Source organism: Manacus candei, unplaced genomic scaffold, assembly GCF_025592945.1.
Source record: "Manacus candei isolate 608988 ecotype Guabito, Panama unplaced genomic scaffold, ASM2559294v1 h1tg000049l, whole genome shotgun sequence".
Taxonomy (NCBI): Eukaryota; Metazoa; Chordata; class Aves; order Passeriformes; family Pipridae; genus Manacus; species Manacus candei.
In genome coordinates, this window is record NW_026138097.1 from 11,949,954 (window position 1) to 11,970,009 (window position 20,056).

The 20,056-nt window shown below is 39.6% G+C and overlaps 2 protein-coding genes across 12 annotated transcripts in view; one reads left to right on the top strand and one right to left on the bottom strand.

Moving 5' to 3' along the window:
- JARID2 (jumonji and AT-rich interaction domain containing 2) overlaps window positions 1–13,158 on the top strand; it is a 216,542-nt gene extending 203,384 nt beyond the window's left edge. For all 10 annotated transcript variants that reach the window (XM_051799158.1, XM_051799156.1, XM_051799152.1 and 7 more), the window contains exons 15-18: window positions 5,757–5,887; window positions 7,926–8,109; window positions 9,648–9,755; window positions 10,543–13,158. In XM_051799158.1, the coding sequence (XP_051655118.1) occupies window positions 5,757–5,887; window positions 7,926–8,109; window positions 9,648–9,755; window positions 10,543–10,719 (600 nt within the window). In that variant the 3' untranslated portion in view covers window positions 10,720–13,158. The remainder of the gene's footprint in view (window positions 1–5,756; window positions 5,888–7,925; window positions 8,110–9,647; window positions 9,756–10,542) is intronic.
- Window positions 13,152–20,056, bottom strand: part of DTNBP1 (dystrobrevin binding protein 1) — a 68,998-nt gene continuing 62,093 nt past the window's right edge. For both annotated transcript variants that reach the window (XM_051799221.1, XM_051799220.1), the window contains exons 8-10: window positions 19,390–19,545; window positions 17,370–17,513; window positions 13,152–14,051 (exon numbers count right to left, since the gene is read on the bottom strand). In XM_051799221.1, coding sequence (XP_051655181.1) covers window positions 13,804–14,051; window positions 17,370–17,513; window positions 19,390–19,545 — 548 coding nt within the window. In that variant the 3' untranslated portion in view covers window positions 13,152–13,803. The remainder of the gene's footprint in view (window positions 14,052–17,369; window positions 17,514–19,389; window positions 19,546–20,056) is intronic.

Sequence of the window (20,056 nt, forward strand, 5' to 3'; positions counted from 1 at the left end):
TCTGCAAGGCATAAGACGATCCAATGTTTTCAAAAAAGTGAGTTGTTATCTGACAGCTACAGACTTCTGTATGTGTGAAAAAATTCAGAAGATTGTTATGCCTGCAGACCAGTTTGCAAGCAAGCTTTTCAAAAATCCCTTCAGAGCTAATGATGATACACTGTAATATGCTTACTAATTTTTTTTTACGTGATGTTTTCTAGAACCTTTAGAATCTCAGGTGCAAATATCTGAATAACTGTGCTTGTTAGCTCCTATGATAGGCAGAGTCAGTTAATACTCACAGCTTTATTGCTTGTTTTTCTCTGCCCCTTCATTCAGGAAAAGCTGTTGATCAGGGCAATTTCAATTTTAATCGACTTGAAAATCCTTAGGTTCACTGACCAACCCATCCAATACTAGATGTAAATAAATAACCCTCCCATTCCCTTTTCACATAACTAACGGAGGCAAGATGCCCGCAGAAACAGGTGAATTGTCCAGTCATCCTGATTCTGACAACATTTCTGTGTTCTTGGACAAAGAATATATGTCACTAATTGGGTTCCCAACCTACTCAAATACACTATGGGTTACAGATACTATTTTGGTAGTGTTTTATAGCTAAGTCACTAGTTAATGATCATTTACAGCTGCAGACCAAGTGGTTACTAAGTAATTAAAGGTGATATGTCCACAGTTAGGTTTGGTTCTTTAGGGTTAATGAAATTCTTCCAGCCTGGTTATACTAATTGTATATTAACTTAGTTTGAAATAAAAGGTTATTTTATTACATATTTATTTTGTTGGGGTAAGGTGGGAATTGTGTATATATATAAAGTAAGGCATAAGAATCCTGAGCTAACCTTTTCTGTCTGAACATACACAATTATATTAACTCCATATGCTGTATTTATTGCTCTACTGAACACTTGTTTGATATCGTGGAAATGCTACTCCTGTAAGAGACAGAAATCACTATGCAGCAATTAAAAAGCTCTTGGTGCCTCAACTTTTGAAGAACAGTTTCATTTGATTAATTTTTAAGAGCTTTGCACTGGGTAAATATAAGCTGACTGAAAATCCAGGAGATTCCAATCTATGATAGATAACCTGCCTTGGAAATTGAAGTCACAGCTCTCACAAACTTTACAAGAACCACAGATAACATGTTTATATCAAAAAGCTTCTGGAAACACCTACTGCATTCTTCTTCTTCTTCTCTTCATTCCCCCCCCCCCCTTTCTCTTTCTCTCCTCAAGCTGTCTTATGTTCTTAACTCTCTTAAATTTTGAAAATTGTTCTATGGTTCCTTCACTTTGACAAGGCACTTTGCCATCTTCAAAGGCTGGCCGGGATTGTGCTTTTCAGAGGTGGTGAGATGTTCTGTGTGATGAGCAAGATTCCCCTTTTGGACTGTTAAATGAACTCTCGATAAACAACTGTACCTTCCCACCTGTCTGTTCTCCACAGCAATACTGACAGTTTTTAGCGCTTTGATACATTAACTTTGTTTTCATTCTGTGATACTGCGACCTGATTTTTTTATAGTGACTCTCTTTATATTACTAAATGATGTTGTTTCATTTCTGTATTGAATAACTGCTCAACCTCCTTTAATACACAGAAAAATGAAATTCTGCATCTGAAATTGCATTGATTTCAGTTTACAAGGTGTTGGGGATAATGGTTGGAATAAAAGAATTTGTATAAAACCTGTGTAAAGGGACAGTCAGGTTCACCTAGACCACACATGGAATCAGATTGGTGGCTTTTAAAAAACACCCTAAGAGCTCTTGAAATTTTAAACTAAGGATGAGAAGAAAGTTTAGAGTTGTGGTGGAAGAACATGGGTTTGGAGTGGCAATAAAGCATTGGGCAAAGTCAGTAAAACTCATTTAGGAAATACAAATTTAGGAATACAGAATACTGAAATAATGAAATTAATGCACTCTGGGCTAGAGGTTTGGAAATGAGGAGGAATGTCTGGCTTTGAAGGAGGGCCTTTGGTGGTATAGGGCCTACCAAAAATTTGGTGGAAAGAGACTCAGCTGGTAATATAATACAAGAGGAAGAAATACATAGGAAAGATGGAGTTAGTCTTCTGGTTGGAGCAGCATTGCTGCACACAGAAGAGAGCTTACAGTCCAGTAAGCCAGGTTTAACTCTGTCACCAGTGACAGAATCCCTACGTGCTGATCTTCTTGCCCTAAATAGGAAAAGCATGGCATTAGTACTGTATTCCTGACTGTCTAGCTAAGATGCTGGCAGGGGCTGCACATGTATTTCCTTCCACTCTGGTTTTATTTTGGGTGAGGACTGTGCCTTTAAAACGCCACACAATTACCACTCCTTGGTTCCTGTCACAGAGCTGTCCTAGCCTGAGCCCACTGGGTTGCTTTCAGTTGAAACCAAAGGGGAGGAGGCCCTCTGGAAGTGCACCTGATGTCCCCACTAGCAAAGAGCTGTGCTGTGATGGAGAGCAGAGATCAAGAACCTTGGAACACAGTAAAATGCAAAATATCCACTACTGTGGTGTTTCATTTCAAAAGCCTCGCATAAAACCAGGGAAGCTTGTTAAATTCAGAATGCAAAAAGAAGGGTTAAGTGTTTGCATGCAACATAGAAATTGCTTAAAGATGTGTTAGAGGCTCACAACACATGCACATTGCCTAGCAAAAAAAGAGAACAATTTCAGAAGGCAAACCTCCACTAAATATAGCATGGCTAAACACCAGGAGAAAGGAGTCTGTTTGAAATGAAACCAAAAAACTCCTTTGGTGTCCAGAAGATGAAAACGCAAGTAAAATAACCTCTGTAGCAAGACATGTAAATGCACAAAAATGAAGACCAAAATGAGATTTCAAAGAACAACTTCCTCAAGGCCAAAAGGAAAAAAATAAATGTACAAAAGAATGAGTCCAGGGCTTTTGCAGCAAGGTCATGGTCTCCAGCCTCAAAACTTTTGGAAGTATGTATGGACAAGAGTTGCAGTTGACAGAGTCTGTGAACATTTCTGGAAGACTTTTGGCAAGGTTCCTCAGAAAAGGCTCTTAAAGAAATTAATCTGCCATGGACTGAGAGGTGAACTTCACACACCAAAAAAATAACTGATTTAAAGAGAAGCAGAGGATGGGAACAAATGGTCAGTTTTTATTACGGAGGGGCAGAGGTCTCTTTGTGCATTCCTCAGGAATTTGTGCTAAGACCAGTACAGTTTAATGTATCCATAAATAACCTAGAAAGGGAAGTGAATAGCAAAACTAATCCTTTACACTGAGGATGATAATGGTAACAATAGCAAAAATTAAACCTATGAGGTGTTACTGAAAGATTTCATGATACTGAGTGATCCAAGTGAGTAAATGGTAGATGAAATTGTGTTGATAAATGCTAAATTTAAATTTTAAAAAATAATCCTAATTTGACAGAGAAGTAGGCTCTGATGAGCTCTTGCTACTGAGAAAAGAGGTCTTTGGATTCCTATGGAGCTGTCAGCCAAGTGCTTTGGAGAGGCTTAACAAAATTATATTGAATGTTAAGAATTACAATAGATACCAAATAGACAGAATACACAATAGATAGCAAACCAGAAACACCACTATGTGGCACTGTGCAGGGTCCTGGTGGCTTGTGCAATTCTGAGTCCCTAATTGCAAAAGGATTATAGAGGAACTAGAAAAGGCACAGCAGAGATATATGGTTAAAGTTATGAGTTATCCTCTGTATTCAATATAAGAGAACTACTCAACCTGGAAAATGAATGACTGAGAGATGCATATGATAGCAAGACCAAATCACAAGTGCCAGGGTGGTGATAATTATGAATGTTGGGTAACTTCCATGACATGGAAAAATGTGTCATTAAAAGAAATAGGCAGCAGTACAAAAGCAGACAAAAGTCTGTTTTAAAATACTTACCTGTGTATTTCAGTACAGTATGGAAGAGAAAAATGCACATAGATCAGAAATTCAGATAAATGCAGAGATCGAGCAAGTTGTGCTAAGCCCAGTACAGACTTGGGCTCGGAATTTCCCTGAGCTATCACCCAGCAGGAGCAGACCTTGCTTTTTTTCTCCAGCCACTCACTGTGGGCTTTTATCCTGGCTGTGTGTATTGCCCATGTGGGCTTTTGGCAGGACTTAGAGTGTCTGTTCTTATGCAGCCTCAGACAATATGTGAAGCAAATCTAACATGGAAAAGCCTTCCCATAACACTCCTAACAGTGCAACTCTTCCAACACCATGCAGGGGCTAGCAGAGCAAATAGCTTCTGAAGAACACTCTTTTTACCTGTGAACATCTTTTGAACTCTTTTTGCTCAGCAAATTCCATTTTATATGATAGATACATTAGTTAACACATGTAACTGGTGCATATAATTGGTTCTGATAAAAGAAATAACCAGAGCATGTAATTAGGGTTACAAAAGAGGGTGAAAAAAATTAAGATTAAAAATTAATCCTTGGATCTGTGTGTGCTGAGTAGGTGTTTGGCAGGCTTAACCACTAACCAAAAATGTCTCCTTCACATTACACTCCAGTGTTAGCCTCATTTGAATGCTCTGACTCTACATAAACAAAAACATAAACCTCTTCAGGTACTAAGAAAACACTGCAATTTTTCCAACTGCATAGTAAATAAGGAATTTGCCTACACAAGAATTCTTGAAAGGGTTTCAGCTACCAAAATCACTCAGTTTGTATTGGCTGGAAAGATGTAACTTCAAAAGCTTTCACAGACAGGAACCAGCAAAAGGCAGAACTGAGCAGAACTGAACCCTCCTTCTTTTGTCTCTTGTCTCTTTCCCTGGCATCTGCCTGTTTTTGCTAGTCTTGCTAGTTTGTCCTTTTTTATGTTTTAAAAGATGCAAAATAACACCAGTCCTGGCCTTCAAGCAGGTCATATGTGTAGATCTTACACTATTTACAGTCTGAGCCATCCAAGATTATTCAGCTTAAGTGTTTGCATTGCTCCTCTTGGCCTCCACAGGAAAAATTAATGTTTAGGGAGAGAATTTTGAGGTGTTTGTTGGTTCCTCCACTTCAGTGAACTGCATCAGTCTTCTTTCTGTTTTTCTCCTTTTCGTGACATCTCTCCTATTCTTGTCTTTTCCACTAATGAAGTTTAAATTTCTTCTTTAAAAAAAAAAGGTACACCTGAAATGTGGTGACACCAGTGTACTTGCATTTTCATTCTCTTTGTATATGCAGAATTTGCCTATCTTTGCATTAAATTTCACAGTAAAGCATATTAAAAAAAAACCAGCATACCGATTGATTTCTTAGCATATATGGCATCATGCATTGCAGACACATGCTTTTTTGCTCTCTACTGGTGACTGAAAATACAGTGTTAGATGTAACAGGCACTAGGGTGTTGTTCTCTGAGGAAGCAGTTGATTATGACTGGGTAGCACGTGTTTTGTTTGGGGTTTTGACGTGTATTTGTGTGGCACTGGTTCATGTAAAACGTGCAGAAAATCTTGCAACAGGAAGACCCAATTTAGCAAAGCATTTCCACTGAAAGGACTGATTTCTAGCTAGCATTCATTTCAGTGTGTACTTAGTGCTGGATGTAAGCTGGAACATAAATACTTTAACTGGGACTATGGAAAAATTTAACTTGTGGTTGTTTGAAAAGGCTACTTTTTGCTTTAATTATTGTCTTTTAAATATTAACAATATTAATCAATTTTGAAGTAAATTCTTGATAAGATTTTACTTTCAGATTTGCTCAGGAACTCATCTGTCAATTTCTTTCATTTCCTGTCCCAGGAAATGAAGAGACGACGTATAGCCAAACCATTTTCAATGGAAAAGTTGCTTTATCAGATTGCAACGGCAGAAGCAAAAAAAGAAAACGGACCGACTCTGAGTACAATATCATCACTTCTTGGAGAGCTCAGGTAACGAATTGGGGGCCTATTGTACCTATTTGTTTTCCTTGACAGACTCCAGAGGTGGATGACGTAAGTAACCCTTTCAGACATGTCTTGCCCCTACTTAACCAAGCAAAAGCCCATTTGAAGCCCATATTTGAAGGCAGCCACACATGGAAGAAGCAGTTTCCTTGGCTGTAGCTGATGTGAGATTGCCCGTGGTTATGATGTCTTACTCTAAGAATTCCCTACTTCGGGCACCATCAAAGAATTAAAGCTACAGTTTACATTAGGTTTTTATTTTGCTAATTCTTGGTGCTGAGAGTCAAGATTTCCCGATGCATTATGTGAACTACCTGGTGCCAAGTGGTTAAACATCTTTCTTGAGTTTTTCAGCCTCTTGGCATCAGTAGCCACTGTCAAGCCATGTCTTTAGTGGGTCTTGCACCAGGAACCCTTGTCTTCAGCATCAAGATTGTTATATTACAGTTGTAGAAGGTACTTTGTATACAGAAAGTTGTCTTGATTTAAAAGTGAATAAGTGAGCAGCTTATGCATGCATGCTAACGCATCTTGCATTAGAACTTGAACGTTTGAAATAAAAAATCCACGCTCCTTTTTCTCTCCAGTATTAAGGAAACATGTTTAGGGTTTCTCTTAAGATAGGTGAGAAAAGAAAATATAATGTTGCCTGGCTTCCTGTGTAATGATCTTCTCTTTTGTTCCCTACCATGTAGTTGCTACCTATCTTTCAAGTTTGTGACAACTGATACTCGAGATGTCAAGAAAGTTTTGATGAATGGAGTCTACAAACTGTATTTAACTAAATAGCATGTTCATTTGGAAAATTTCCAGTGACATATTGAAGGGGAAAACAGCACATGTGTTGTTTTAGTGTTCAGAAAGAAATGCAAAGAGGTGTGCTGACTGCTTTACCTTCAGCTGGTTCCCCTGTGGGAATAATCACGCTCAAGTGCCTTTTTTTTTTCCCCCTTGAAGAGAAAAAGTCTGCAAGTGCAAAAGGCGAAAGAGAAATGTTGGTGCTTGCTCCTAGACCATCACATCGACCTCTATCAGAGTGGTTCTCAAACTTGTTCTAATGCATAGGTTGGAATTCACTGGAGGATATCAGTCTTTCCTGTGGCTCCTTATATGAAACAAAATCCCAAACAAAATCTGAAAAAAACACAACTCCATACTAAGTGGAACACTGTACCATATTTTTTTCCTTTACTTTGTTTTGCTTGTTTGTTATGTGTCTTTTGCTGCCTCCTCTCCTGATCTGCCTTGGTTGCTCAGTTTGCCCGTGCCATTTGCTTAGCTTGGCTCTCCACCCATATTCAGCTGTGTCTGGTGGTGCGCTTTTTTATTCTCCCCTTCCATCTGCTCAGCTCACTCCACACTTGCTGTCTTCCAGTCAGCTCCAACCCAACCTGCTCTCCTACTGCTTTAGAGTTCAGCATAGGAGATATTGTCCGCCTTACAGACGCTGTGGGTGAAGGGCGGCTGGAGGGCTTGGTTGTTATTCTTGATTGACATCTCCTTCTTTTTCCCCTGGGTGTACAGCAAGATCTTCGTCTTTTGGCACAATCACTTGCCCTGCTCCCCCTTTCCTGCCTGAAGCACCTCATGGCAGCAGGTCCTTGGTTCATCTCTGCCTCCTGATGAACGTGGCTGTTACTCCTGACAGCAACGGCTCCTCTTCCTCAAGGTGGCTTTTGGCAACTTCAGGAATGACAGTCATGTTAGCCACAGCTCCCGACTCTCCACATGGCCCTGAGCAACCATCAACCTCCAGGAAGTACTCGGCAGTCCCCAGTTCTCTGTGGAGCAGTTTGAGAACCATTGGCTTGATACGGTGGTCGCTGTTAAAATCAGGCAGCGCTTCTGTGGTGCTGGCTGTCTCTCGCCATGCTTAGGGAATGGCACCAACCTCCGACAACACTCAGGGCTGTGCTGTGTGGAGCTAAGGTTTCAGTGATGATGGTGGTAAAAGGGTGATCTTATGTGGCTTTGTTGGTGGCATGAGGTGATGCCAGCGTCTAACTGCACACACCATTCACAGGGACACGGAGCTGAGGCAGCGGCGGCAGCTGTACGAGGCGGGTCTCCACTCTTCAGCGCGCTACGGCAGCCATGACAGCAGCAGCACAGGGATGGATGGAAAGAAAAAGCCTCGAAAGTGGTTGCAGTTAGAAACGTCAGAGAGGAGATGCCAGATTTGTCAGCACCTGTGCTATCTTTCCATGGTGGGTTAAGTCCTCTGCTGACACTGGGGTCCTGTTCCCCTGTTCTAAAATTCTGTTGAACTATAAGCATTTGAGAGGCAGCACATGACCACAGAGTCATCTCATGCACTCCTTGCAAGACACAGAGATGTCGATTCAGTTGTGCCAGAACATTTATCACCTTGGCCAATGGTGACAGAAGACAAGAGTTAGTGTCAGCTAACTTCTCTCCCCTGTCAGGAAGGGATAAACCAGTCACTCAGCCACTCTTGGACACCTGTGAGCGTGTTTGCATTGCACTAGGAGGGGGTAACAGAGATACCTGCAGGTTGCCAGTAGTAGTAAGTCATGGCAGAACAGGTCTCAGGATGAGCTGGCAGCTCAAATACATGCCCTGAGTCTCAAACATGCAGCTACAGCCCATGCTGCGACAATTTCCCTGCAAGCCAAATTGCAGGGTAGATGTATCCCATCTGTCAAGCTGTTTGCCAAACTGTCTGTTCAAAACCAGCAGTCACGCCCATAAACTTTCTCTCTCTTTTTAGAAGTAATTGCCTACTGGCTTTTGAAGGTGTGCTAACCACTATGGTGACATTTCAATGTTTTTAGCTGTATGCAGAACACCTACAAATACAGCAATTTCATTAAAAATACCAAAAGCCCCTCTCACAACCTTATGTACCATTTAATTCCAAGAACAGATATTTAAATAAACATAATACAGTGCATTGGAGCCCATATTTAGGCCCTTCCCCTCCCCTCCTGTCTTTCGGCAGTTTTTTTGGTTATAGATGTTAGGCTTTTAATGGAAATGAAATATAACTGTAAATGGTCAGATGTAGCCATTTCCCTCCCTAGGATAGAATATGCTGTCTTTATGCATGCCTTTACACCACTGTTGAAGCAGCACTAGTTTGAAGTAACTTGAAAATGAGTTTGTTAAAAAAAAAAACAAACGCAAAACAAAGCACCAACCAGAACCTCTTAATTCTGGTCCATTTGCTCTGGAGTAAGTGTAATCGTGGGAGGGATTTTTCTTTGTCACTCTTTAACAGTAGCTGGGAACAAAAAATCAAGTTGGTTGTTAAATTCCAAGCTGAGTGTGCAGGCTTGGCAGGCAGCCAGCCAAGCAAATATGACCTCTGCCGAACAAGACAGTAGCTGAGGAATCCTGTGGTTAAGCTGATTTTATTCTTATGCAAGACAGCATTTTAAGTAATGGGAAACTACTCCTTTCAGGAGATCTTTAGACGACATAGAAGATGCCAATAAATGCATATACCATTTGGATTTAGCCTTCATTACTGTTGGTGTTTTGTTTTGTTTTTTTCCAAATTACATGTACTTGCCAACATTAGCACTTAAAAAGGGATATGTTCTTTCTTCTTACTACACATTCTGAATCATTTCACAATGTGTAATGTTTATGGCTCCTTCCACTAGCTTGCAGTAAAATCCAGGTTTAGTCATTCAGACAGTAGTTCAATACTGTGTGCATAACACGGCTACAATTTGGAGCTTACTGCACTTCTTACCCCCACTTCTGCTCTTTTATACAGGTTGTACAGGAGAACGAAAATGTTGTCTTCTGCTTGGAGTGTGCCCTGCGGCACGTGGAAAAACAGAAGTCTTGTCGGGGACTGAAAATGATGTACCGTTACGATGAGGTCTGTACTGACACAGCTGTGTGATGCTGGGGGGCTTTGATACCCAAAACTTAGGGGTAGGCTTAACTCTGCCTTTGTCCTACCAAGACCTCAGGAAACTGGTCTTGAGTTTGTTGTTATTTTGGGGTTTTTTTCGGTGTGCAAAGAAGGCATTTTATTATGATCTAAGTAAAAGAAATGGAGGGAAACAAAATGACCAAAAGGAAACCTGAAGCATAAACTGCATGAATATGTGTTACAGAAGAGAGGAGCCATTTAATGCTTTGGTATGCTGTCAAACCTGAGGCTTTGCTTTAACTGGTAACTTCTGTACTTTAGGATACCTTCTCTCTGTTGGTAACTGAAAGTTCAGCTGACTTATTCCAGTCCAGCCTGAACATTCTTTAAGGCAGACTTGCAGAGCACATGTAGATGAGAGGTCCAGTTAATGGCTCCAAGCACATGCGATGATGGATAATCACAGAACTCAAGTTGGTGATTTAGGACTGTGCCTGGGTTCTGGGCTAATGCTACATGTCTCCACCTGTCCAGCTGGCTCCATTTCTCCTTTGGGTGTGAGAGGATGGGGGCAGAATATAGAGTGGGGCGCAATTTACCATTAGCCTGAAAGGTAAATAGCGAAGCAGTGGGAAAAATTACAAAATCAGCTTTTGGGGAGCAGCACTTGGTACAAGCAGCTTTTTGAGATAGGCTTCTCAGCAGTTTTTGAGCACTGTATCTCTGTTCTTTTTAAGTGACTGAAGAGCAGTTGCTAATTTGTGTTTTGTTTTTCCTACTTCCCGAACAGGAACAAATAATCAGTCTTGTCAATCAAATCTGTGGAAAAGTATCTGGTAAAAATGGCAGCATTGAGAACTGTATCAGCAAGCCTACACCAAAAAGAGGACCTCGTAAGAGAGCAACAGTTGACGTGCCATCATCTAGGCTTTCATCCTCCAGTTCATCCAAAAGTGCTTCAAGTTAATCCTGAAGATGCCAACACTCTCATTTTGTCAATTTATATATATTTTTTGTAATTATTATACCATAGTTTGGAGTACTTGCTGTAGAATACAAGCTGTCTTTGCACTAGCTCTAAAGAAGATTTTCTTCTGGTTTTAGAGAACTAATTTTGTTTTAGCATTAAACTGTTGAATTTTTTTTTTTTTGTACTTAGAATAGATAGATACAGCAGTCTGATTTTTTTAAACTGCCGTATGTTCACTGTTTTAAAACCGGCAAGGGGCTGATAAAATATTAATTTGTATTGTCCCTATGGCTGAAAAAAATAAAAAGCCTTTTTGGTAACTGTGAAAAAAGGCTTTTAACCCATTTTTTGGATAGGTTAAAGTTTGATGTGTTTTATAATTTGTTCTCCAGTCATGTGAGCAGATTTTTCTAGAGAGAAAAGGGATAGGAGACAAAAACTTGAAAGAAATTGCTTTACTTTGGCTGTCTTTTATTCTGTCACAGCAAGATGAGTTTTGTAATTTTTTAAATTGGTGAATACACACTTTCTTTGGGAGGTTATGGCAGCTGAAGATGGACTTTGTTTCCTAACTGTAGGCAAAAGGAGGAGATTTGGAGTATGTTCTCTTTTACCAGCACATCACTATGCATCTGTTTTGAGGGGAAAAAATAAAAAATTTAAAAAAAAAATAAAGAGGAAAAAAAGACTGCCTGCCTTGAGGAGTCATGTGAGGGAAAACTGTGCCTGATTTCATTAGGAAATCCATTCTGTTATTTTTTGGTGCTGTTGGCTACTTTATCAAAAACCCTTCAATAGCATCCTTTAAAAAGAAAAAAAAAAAGAAAAAAAAAAGAAAAAAGTGATTGAAGCCATAAGTGCTTCTTTTGTCATAGACGTGCAATCTTTCTAACATTCCATTTCCATTCCACTGCTGTTTTTCACACCTTTACACAGTCAAGCATTAATTTTTGTTTTGAATTTGTTTCACTATATGATTCACATTTAGAGCCACTAGCAGGTCTGCATATTTCTTTTGAATGTGAAAATGCATTTGCTTTCATCTTGTCTATTTTTTCTCTTCATGTTGTAACAAAAAAAAAAATCACACCTTTTGTACATATGCCTGTAAATTTTTTTAAATACTTGAGCCTTTTCTTGGGGTGGGGGGAGGGATGGCAAAGAGACAAGATGAAGAAAAGCCTTACGTTTCACTTTCTTCATCGGTTGGATTGGATGCTTACAGGGTTTTTCTTGTAACATTTATAAGTGCTGCTTACATCACTGAACAACAACAAAAAATAATAATGGAGTAGCTGTTGCCCTTTTCTGGTTGTGTGTACAGTATGTGTGGAATAAAAAAGGGAAAATGTTTTCACAAACTGTTTTGTTTCGTAATTGAATTCAACAATACCGTAGCTACCCATATTGCACTGAGCTTGCCAGTGGTGACTGTCAGGAAAGTCCTATAATACAATTTGTTGGTTGTTGTTGCAGAAGACTGAACTGTTTTGGAATATTTAACAATAACATAAACAGAGTCAAGTGTTTTCAAATGTGGTTGTCTGGTTTTTATGGCCTTGCTGTGTACTTTTCCCTCTTGACAGTAAACTTCTGACTATGGCTTACAGTTTGACATTTAATTTATTAGCGCTGCTCTGCTCTCTTTCCTTGTAAGGAAAGACTTCATGTTGTTTATTGCCAGTTTTTTGTTTACTTTCCAGGTTTGTACTACAAGGTTTAATAAAAAAAACAAAACTTTTTTGGACATTTTGTCTGTCTTCTGGAAAGCGAGAGAGTAAAGGAAGCTCCTTCAAGAAAAGTTTCTTTCAACAGATGCGTTGTTGAATAGTAAATCTCTTATTGTAGGGACTGAGCTTCTAGCCTTCATTTCCCAGACAGGAGTCAGGAAATACTTTGTCAGCTAACAGTGAATCCTTAAGGAAACTGGCCACTTCCCAGCTGGCGAGCAGCAGGAGATGCCTCGTTCCCTCGGTTTGTCAGGGCAAGTCTTTGGAAGGGATCTACATCACAGCTCATCCTTTTACTTACGCTGTTTCTGATTACATTCCTTCCCTCCGTGCATGAAGAGCAGGAGCCAGGAGCCTTCTCAAAGGAGAGCACATCCCTGCAAATAGAGCATGAGACTTGACAAGCAACAGGTGTTAGACATGTTCAGACCTCGAGTTTAGAGAGAAAAATGACTGCAGAAAAAATGGCAATAAGATGATGCCTATAGGTCCTAAGGTTTATAAAATATATGCACTTATTTTATAATTAATTCAGGTTTATTTCCCTTGCACTGCTGGCCTGCATCAGTGTAGTCAAACAGATGTTACCATGGAAAAGCACATTACACTGGTGCTCCTAATAACCATTTTTTTTCTGAATTAGGCTCCTCTGTTCACTGTCATGGATAAAATACTTGGGTAGTCAAGTAAAAGACAGGGTTGGGATAGAAATACTTTATTTTATCTCGAAAGAGGAGTTTACACAATGCTAAGATACCTGCTCCACAAGGAGTGTAACATTTCAATACGCATCTCTCCTCCTTTTCAGGTTCTTATTTTTTCCTTAACACCTACAATAACTAAGTTGGTCCTGAATAGGAAGTGTGAGAACAGTAAACACTGCTGCATTCGTAGACAAAGGCAGGAGGCAGACAGTAGGTAGTAAAGAGTAGAAAATAACTTTCATTTTGGTTTGGATCCTAAATCTTCAGTTGCAGCAGCTGAAAACATGCAAGGAACAATTTGGGTTCAGTATTACACATCAACTCTTAAGTATTTCCAATCAGCCATTTAAAGGTTAGTGGTCAAAGTAACTTCTATCTTTCCCCTTTAATTCTCTTATACATAGTATATACAACAGTTTTACTGCTCCCCTGAGCCCCAAGACTACTGTTAAAGTGTGTGTGCTTTAGGCATATTTTTTTTTCTTTAAAAACCAACCTCCATATGACTGGCAATTTGTAAAAAGGCAGTATGACTAAGTAAAAAGATCTGGCTGTTATGCTTGGTTAGCAAATTGTTACACAGGCAAGCTCTTCATTCACTTGTTCATTCATTCAGAAGTCATTCTTAAAGGATATGGTTTTAAGATTCAAATAGTTTGAGAGTCACTTTCATCACTAGCATCTGAAGCACACTTTCTTTCAGTTACAGCAGCAAGGGCAGTGTCCACTTGAACTTCCTCTTCGTCAGACTGAACAACTGGAGACTCTCCTTCACTTGCATCTTGGCTGGCAGAATCAGTGCAGGTTGATGACAGTGAAGACAGTTTTTGTCGTAACTCAGACTGGCTCGGGACCTGAAGACTTATCTCATTCACGTAGGTGTTGGTGTCAGGCCCTTATAGTTGGAAAAAGAACAACAAAAAAAAAATCAAGCTTTGGCTTGTCAAGGGAATTGGTAAGTCAGTATGTTAACATTAGCTTAGCATTGGTTAGTGAGTCACATTCAAGCTGTTTTCCTCCTTTTACAAAACACCATTAAAAATCCCTACAAAACACAAAGCTGCTTTTGGCTTTTCTGAAACAGATCTCTCATACAAGCCACAGGCTGGTTTTAATCTGTTTCTGATGGTGCGTATGGCTCTCGCTCATTCTAGAATCGCTAATGCTTGAGATAAATAAGGTAAGATGGCAGGAGCATTAAGTCCTGACTGTTAAGAGACATAGCTGATGCCCTGTTTGCCTGTTAGCAAAGACCACTTAATCCTCCTAACTGACTTTAATAAACGCCCACTCAGACGTCAGCATGTGCTGAGAATCGTCACCAAGAGGAAAATCCTCCCAACAAACTGTCCAACACAAACCCTGAGGAAATAAAAAAACCAAATCAAAACAACTAGAAGACCAATAGTCACCTCCAGTTTTGACTAAAAATGAAGATGCAAAAGCAAAACAAATTCTTGCCCTCGGCACGAAAACATTCCTCTGGTACAGCTGTACCATAGCTCAAGTCCACAGGAATGGGATTTTAAGACTATGCTTCCTCGATATCCTGTGCAAAAAAGACTTCTAAGCAAGTTCAGTTTAACAGTGTTTGCTTGAAGTTTGAGAGTTCAAGTTTAAAAATTAGATTCTCTTCCCTGGACAGTTCCTGACAGTCAGAAGTTAAAATGAGGCAACATGTAAACACTGTCTATGTGCTCTGCCAAATAAAGCCCTTTTTTCCTTCTCTACTATACAAGTGTTTCTCCATAGTCAGCTCACCTGCCTTCAGCACTGAGTAACTTTAGTGAGAAAATACTCTTAAAAATCCTGTGGGATTTTGTTTTAAAATTGTTTCAGAAGGGTCAGATGGATATGAGCTGATCACTACACCTTAGCTCTGCTCAGGCTATTGGCAGAGCAGTTCAAACTACACTGCCCTAAGACTGGTCCCCATAGTCTTACCAAGTACCAAGTTAAATTTTAACAAGGAAAAAGTCACAACAGCATCTGGAAGTAAGAGAAGCTTTTTCTACTAAATACTGTTGCTCTGGCACATTTCTTTTCCTAACTAGCTGCAATCTTAAATTCTGGTCCTAAACTTGGACAACAACTTTATGTGACATTTTAGTAGCTTCTCTGGGACCCAGGAACTCTATGGGGAAACGTGTCCTTGGCAGGACTCCAATTCCAACACAAGTTGATAAACAACTGGTACATTCACAATTTTGACTGCTGACCAACCTGCCTGGGCAGAGAACATCCTGGCTGTGTCCCCCCAGGATGTCTGGTAGGTCTCCACTGAGTTGCTTCTTGAGGCAGTACATGAATTTATATTGACTGCAAGTGATATTAGGAACCATGAGGCATCACTAGAAATTTTAGAGACACCTGCTTTTATGTTGTGTGTACACCAGCGTGCATTTACACAACACACAGAGGAGGAGTTTTCAGAAGGGACAGAGCTAAGTAAATTTTTCAGTTCAATTTACTACCATGTAAATTTTGTTGGAAAACCAATGCCCATAAGCTGGCAATGTTTATAGCAAGAAAAATTCGAAAACATTTAAATGTCTTGAGCTGATTCTCATTTTTACCTGTTACTGAAATAACTTACCTGCATTCTGTGGTGTTCAGCACAATTGTGAAATATATTGCTTGCCCTGACCACCCATTTCTCCACTGACAGCAAAATGAAGAGTTACCTTTAAGTCATCTCATTTTTCTGAGAACTAAGACTATTGCATATTTAGTTTGATACTAGGGGACCAGGTTCCAAGCACAAAAATCCCTTATTCAGAGGGAAATGAATCGTCTGGAACCACAACAGCAAGGTTCACAAGACTGTTACACTGCAGTAGGAATAGCTGTCAAGGAGTAAGTCTCACTGCAAGTCCAGCCAACCTCTGCAGTAAAGCTGCAGTGCTGGAACATCACAGCACGGGTACGTTATATTAGTGTACGTGCATATATACACGCTATCTATACATACACGCTGTAACACATTACAGCACAAAATAAATCACACAAGTTTTTTTCAAAGGCTAATAAATTTTACATCTATTTGGGAGAAAAAAAAAACTCCACAGCCAAACCCACCTAGTAGTTTCTGCACTTCCTTAGATCATCCAGTTAGACTGTTTGCTGTTAAGACATAAAGCTTCTTGGTCCAACATCTGCCAAAGACCCAGCAAACGGAAAACAGTCCTAGATTCTGTAATTACTGGCATGCTCAAATGATGATCAACTTTAATAATGCATGAATTGGATGCCTATCCAAAACCAACAACCTGAATTCAGTTTTTGCAATGAAACACAAAAACCTTCAGTAGTCAATTGTGCCTTGACTACTTATTGTAAGCTTTTCACATTCACAGCAGGTGTTAATCACCCGTACATAGGGAGTACTATAAGTACTTTTATAAAAATATTTCAATCTGTATTTTAGAGGAGCTTCATCATCTCCCCCAACAAAAATCGTTTTGGCTCTTCTGAGAAAAGGCATTTTAGTACAGAAGTTTTTGAATGAGAAAACATACTTCCCTGGTAGTTAAAAGATCCAGTACCCAGACACTAATTCCCTACCTTTATGCAGATCCCTCATCGTGCTGCAGCTTGGCAGAACTCAAATATGGTTTTGTTCCTCAGAACATATAAACAAAATTTTGGATTAACATAATCCAATTTAACTAACATTACTAGCAGAAGGAAGGCTACATGAAGGAGCTGCGCTATCAGAATCACTATTCAGAAGCTTCTAGTACACTGTTATGTTTTATATGTGTGTGTGTGTGTGTGTGTGAACTGCTGGGTTGAGCCACTTCTCTGAGTGTCTCTCACTGAAGATCTTACAGTATACAGCCGGTCCAAATTTACCAAGCAACACTCTGGACTTTCCGTTGATGTTTGTTAAAACGTCCTCTGTTAATCCTATACTGAGAAAAATGCACCTTAAAACCGTGTGTAACATATCACCCATCCATACTGTGATGAATACAGCAGGAAGCTGTATTAACTAGATGAAAAAACAGACAGTCCAGAAATATCACGTAGTTTTGCATCAAGCTCCCTTGTACAGGAACTAAATGTTAATGTTTTGAAAAGCACTGATAAAGAATATTCCATCTACATAAAGCGTAATGTTTTATGAGATAACATCATCCATTAAAAATGAGAGCAATTCTGGTGATTTATCACTGTGTCTCGAAGCACGCTGTCATTACTAATACCATACCCAGCATGGGAGAAAGCATATTATTGTCTTCGCCTCCTGAGTTTAAAAAGACATCAAGTGCTTCTTGGTCAGACATGTCCATTAGGTCCATCTGTTCCAGCATGTCCACATTCACTTCCATGGAAGACATACTTCCAATCGGTTCTGCAGTAAAAACAGTGCAATGAGCAAACTGACAATCAGTTACATGATGTTATCACATACCAAGGCTTCAATAGCTGCTATTATTGTGTGCATTAGCAATAATTAAACTAGGAAAGGAAGGAACACACCCAGAGAAGCTGCTCAGCAGCAATTTCAGCCCAAATCCAAGAGCACTCTGCGCAACTTTGTTGTGAAACTAACATCCATTACTGTTTTTGTAAAACCAAACATTTTTAGAAACAATATTTATAGCAATAGCAATAGCATTGTCAGAAATATGATAGGATGGGGCTCAGGGGCGAAGGTTGAAACTTTCCATTTTGGAACACTCCAATTCTCTCAATTAAAAGTCTTTTTAGAGAAAAACACATTTAAGCACAAATGTCAATATACAAGGGATGTGGAAATTCAGAAATAAGGATTAATGTTAACAGAGAGCAGCCATTCTTCCTCTCAGCTAATCTAGGAAATGACAGTAGTATGCAAAACTTAGGCTCATGCCCAGCATGGGGATTGCACATTATTAATTACTCAAGCAAATCACTTATTACTGTCAATATAATACTGACAATTTGCAAGGGTATTAAATACTTGGATAAGCATCTTCTTCCTTGAACAACAAAACATGCAAACACAAAACAACTAAGTTCAGGGGTGCCCAGGTTTAAGTCTAGTTGCTGCATGTGTAACATCAAATATTAAAATGAGCAGTTTATTGGTTTATGTAAACTTAAAATTACACTCTTAAAAGCATTCATAGGTGAACTGAGATGAAATCCTTCTATTTGATTGGTTTTTTTCCAAATATACTATAGCTCTGTAGTTTTACATAATACTGCAAGACCAAATCTTTCATTAAAACAGTTTCTTTGATACATGTGTTCCACATTATACTAAAAAGCTGTAGTTTCAAATGTTAGGTAGCCTAACACTCAAACCTAGCTGTGTGTCCAGTACTAGCCCATGACAACATCCACTTTTAGTCTAATAGACTGTATATTACAGAAAGCAGAAGACCCAAACTCAGTTCCTTACTGGACCACAAATTTAGACTTACATATCCCACCTCTCCCTAGCTACCCATCTAGAGCATCTTGCAGATGAGTATTTATAGCACTGAAGCAGAGAAATGGAAATCTTGGATTGCATTCCCTGCTCTGACATTACAAATGATAGCAGAACTGGCCTGGAACAGGGACAGAATCTCTACGTTTTTTCCTGCTGCACGAATGCATAATTTCCCACTTGCTTCCTTACTGGTCCAACAATCCCTGCATTTTGGCCCAACAGATGGAAACCTCCCACACAGAAGTGCCTGTAGTCTATGGCATTCTTGTGCTTTAACCAGTCCAGAGATGCCAGACTTGCGTCATCTCATAATAAGGAGAGCACTTTATCTGACCTCCCCTGTCCTAATCACGCACTCTGCATGTTACACATGCAATTGGAATAGCTACCACCTGGGAAGTGTTTTGAAATGCAACCCTGAGCTTTCCTCTGCACTTTTCAATTTTTTTCTGAGGCACCTCCTTGCCAGGTGACAACCCCAGGCTTTGGAACTCCAGTGGACAGAAGCAGCTGCCTCCATCCATATCTTTATAGACATAGATGCACTCTTCAGCTGCAGAGAAAAGTGCTGTTCCAGATGCACTTCAGTGCTTTGCATTTCCTCAGACAAGGAACAGAGTCTGACTAATCTTCTAAGGTATCTAGCTCCACTGGGACACGAAGTTTGTTTCATTGGCCTATCTGAAGTTCCAGTCCTCTGAGGAAGAATTTGGACACTGCAGTGTGTTAAAACCGCTGCTGACTCTGACTCCTCAACAGTGTTCTCCAAGTTGTTTGTGCATTACATGGAATGTACTTTAAAACTTGCCTCGCCTCTCTGCTATCTGCAGGTATCCCGTAGAAAGGTATTGCTCCATGTCCTGCTGGAAGGCTTCTTCAAAGAACTTCTGACGTTCCTTTAGCTTCATCTGCTGGGTGTGCTCCATGTCCAAAACCTTCTGTGCATGTTCAGCATCTAGTTCAGCTGAGAATAAAACAAACAAATAAATAAAATATTGCATGTATATCCCTCTGACTTTCAGAATTTAAAAGCTACGGAAGCAGTTCAATACTGACAGATTGTTACTACAGACTGTTAACACAGGCTGTTATGAAAGAAGGCTTCTGGGCTTTGCAACTACATTTTAGAACAGGATAAGAATACTATATTAGGCAGCATAACCTTCACATTAAAGTGATGTCATAACTATTTATCTTGAGGCAAGATGCAAATTTCCTGAGCTGTATAAACAGGAATACCTGAAAGCCCCAGTCCATCAACAAGAGGGATTTTAGAAGCCTGCCAAAAAAAGCTCAGATAATGATGCTTCTGCAATCATATGTACCTCATGCACACAGAAGTAATGCCTTTAATTTGAACATTGCAGCACATTTCCACCACAAAGCAACTGGAAAGATACATATATACCTATGTGTACATACACATAAATACACATACATATGTGTGTGTGTGCATATGTGTCTGACATTCTGGC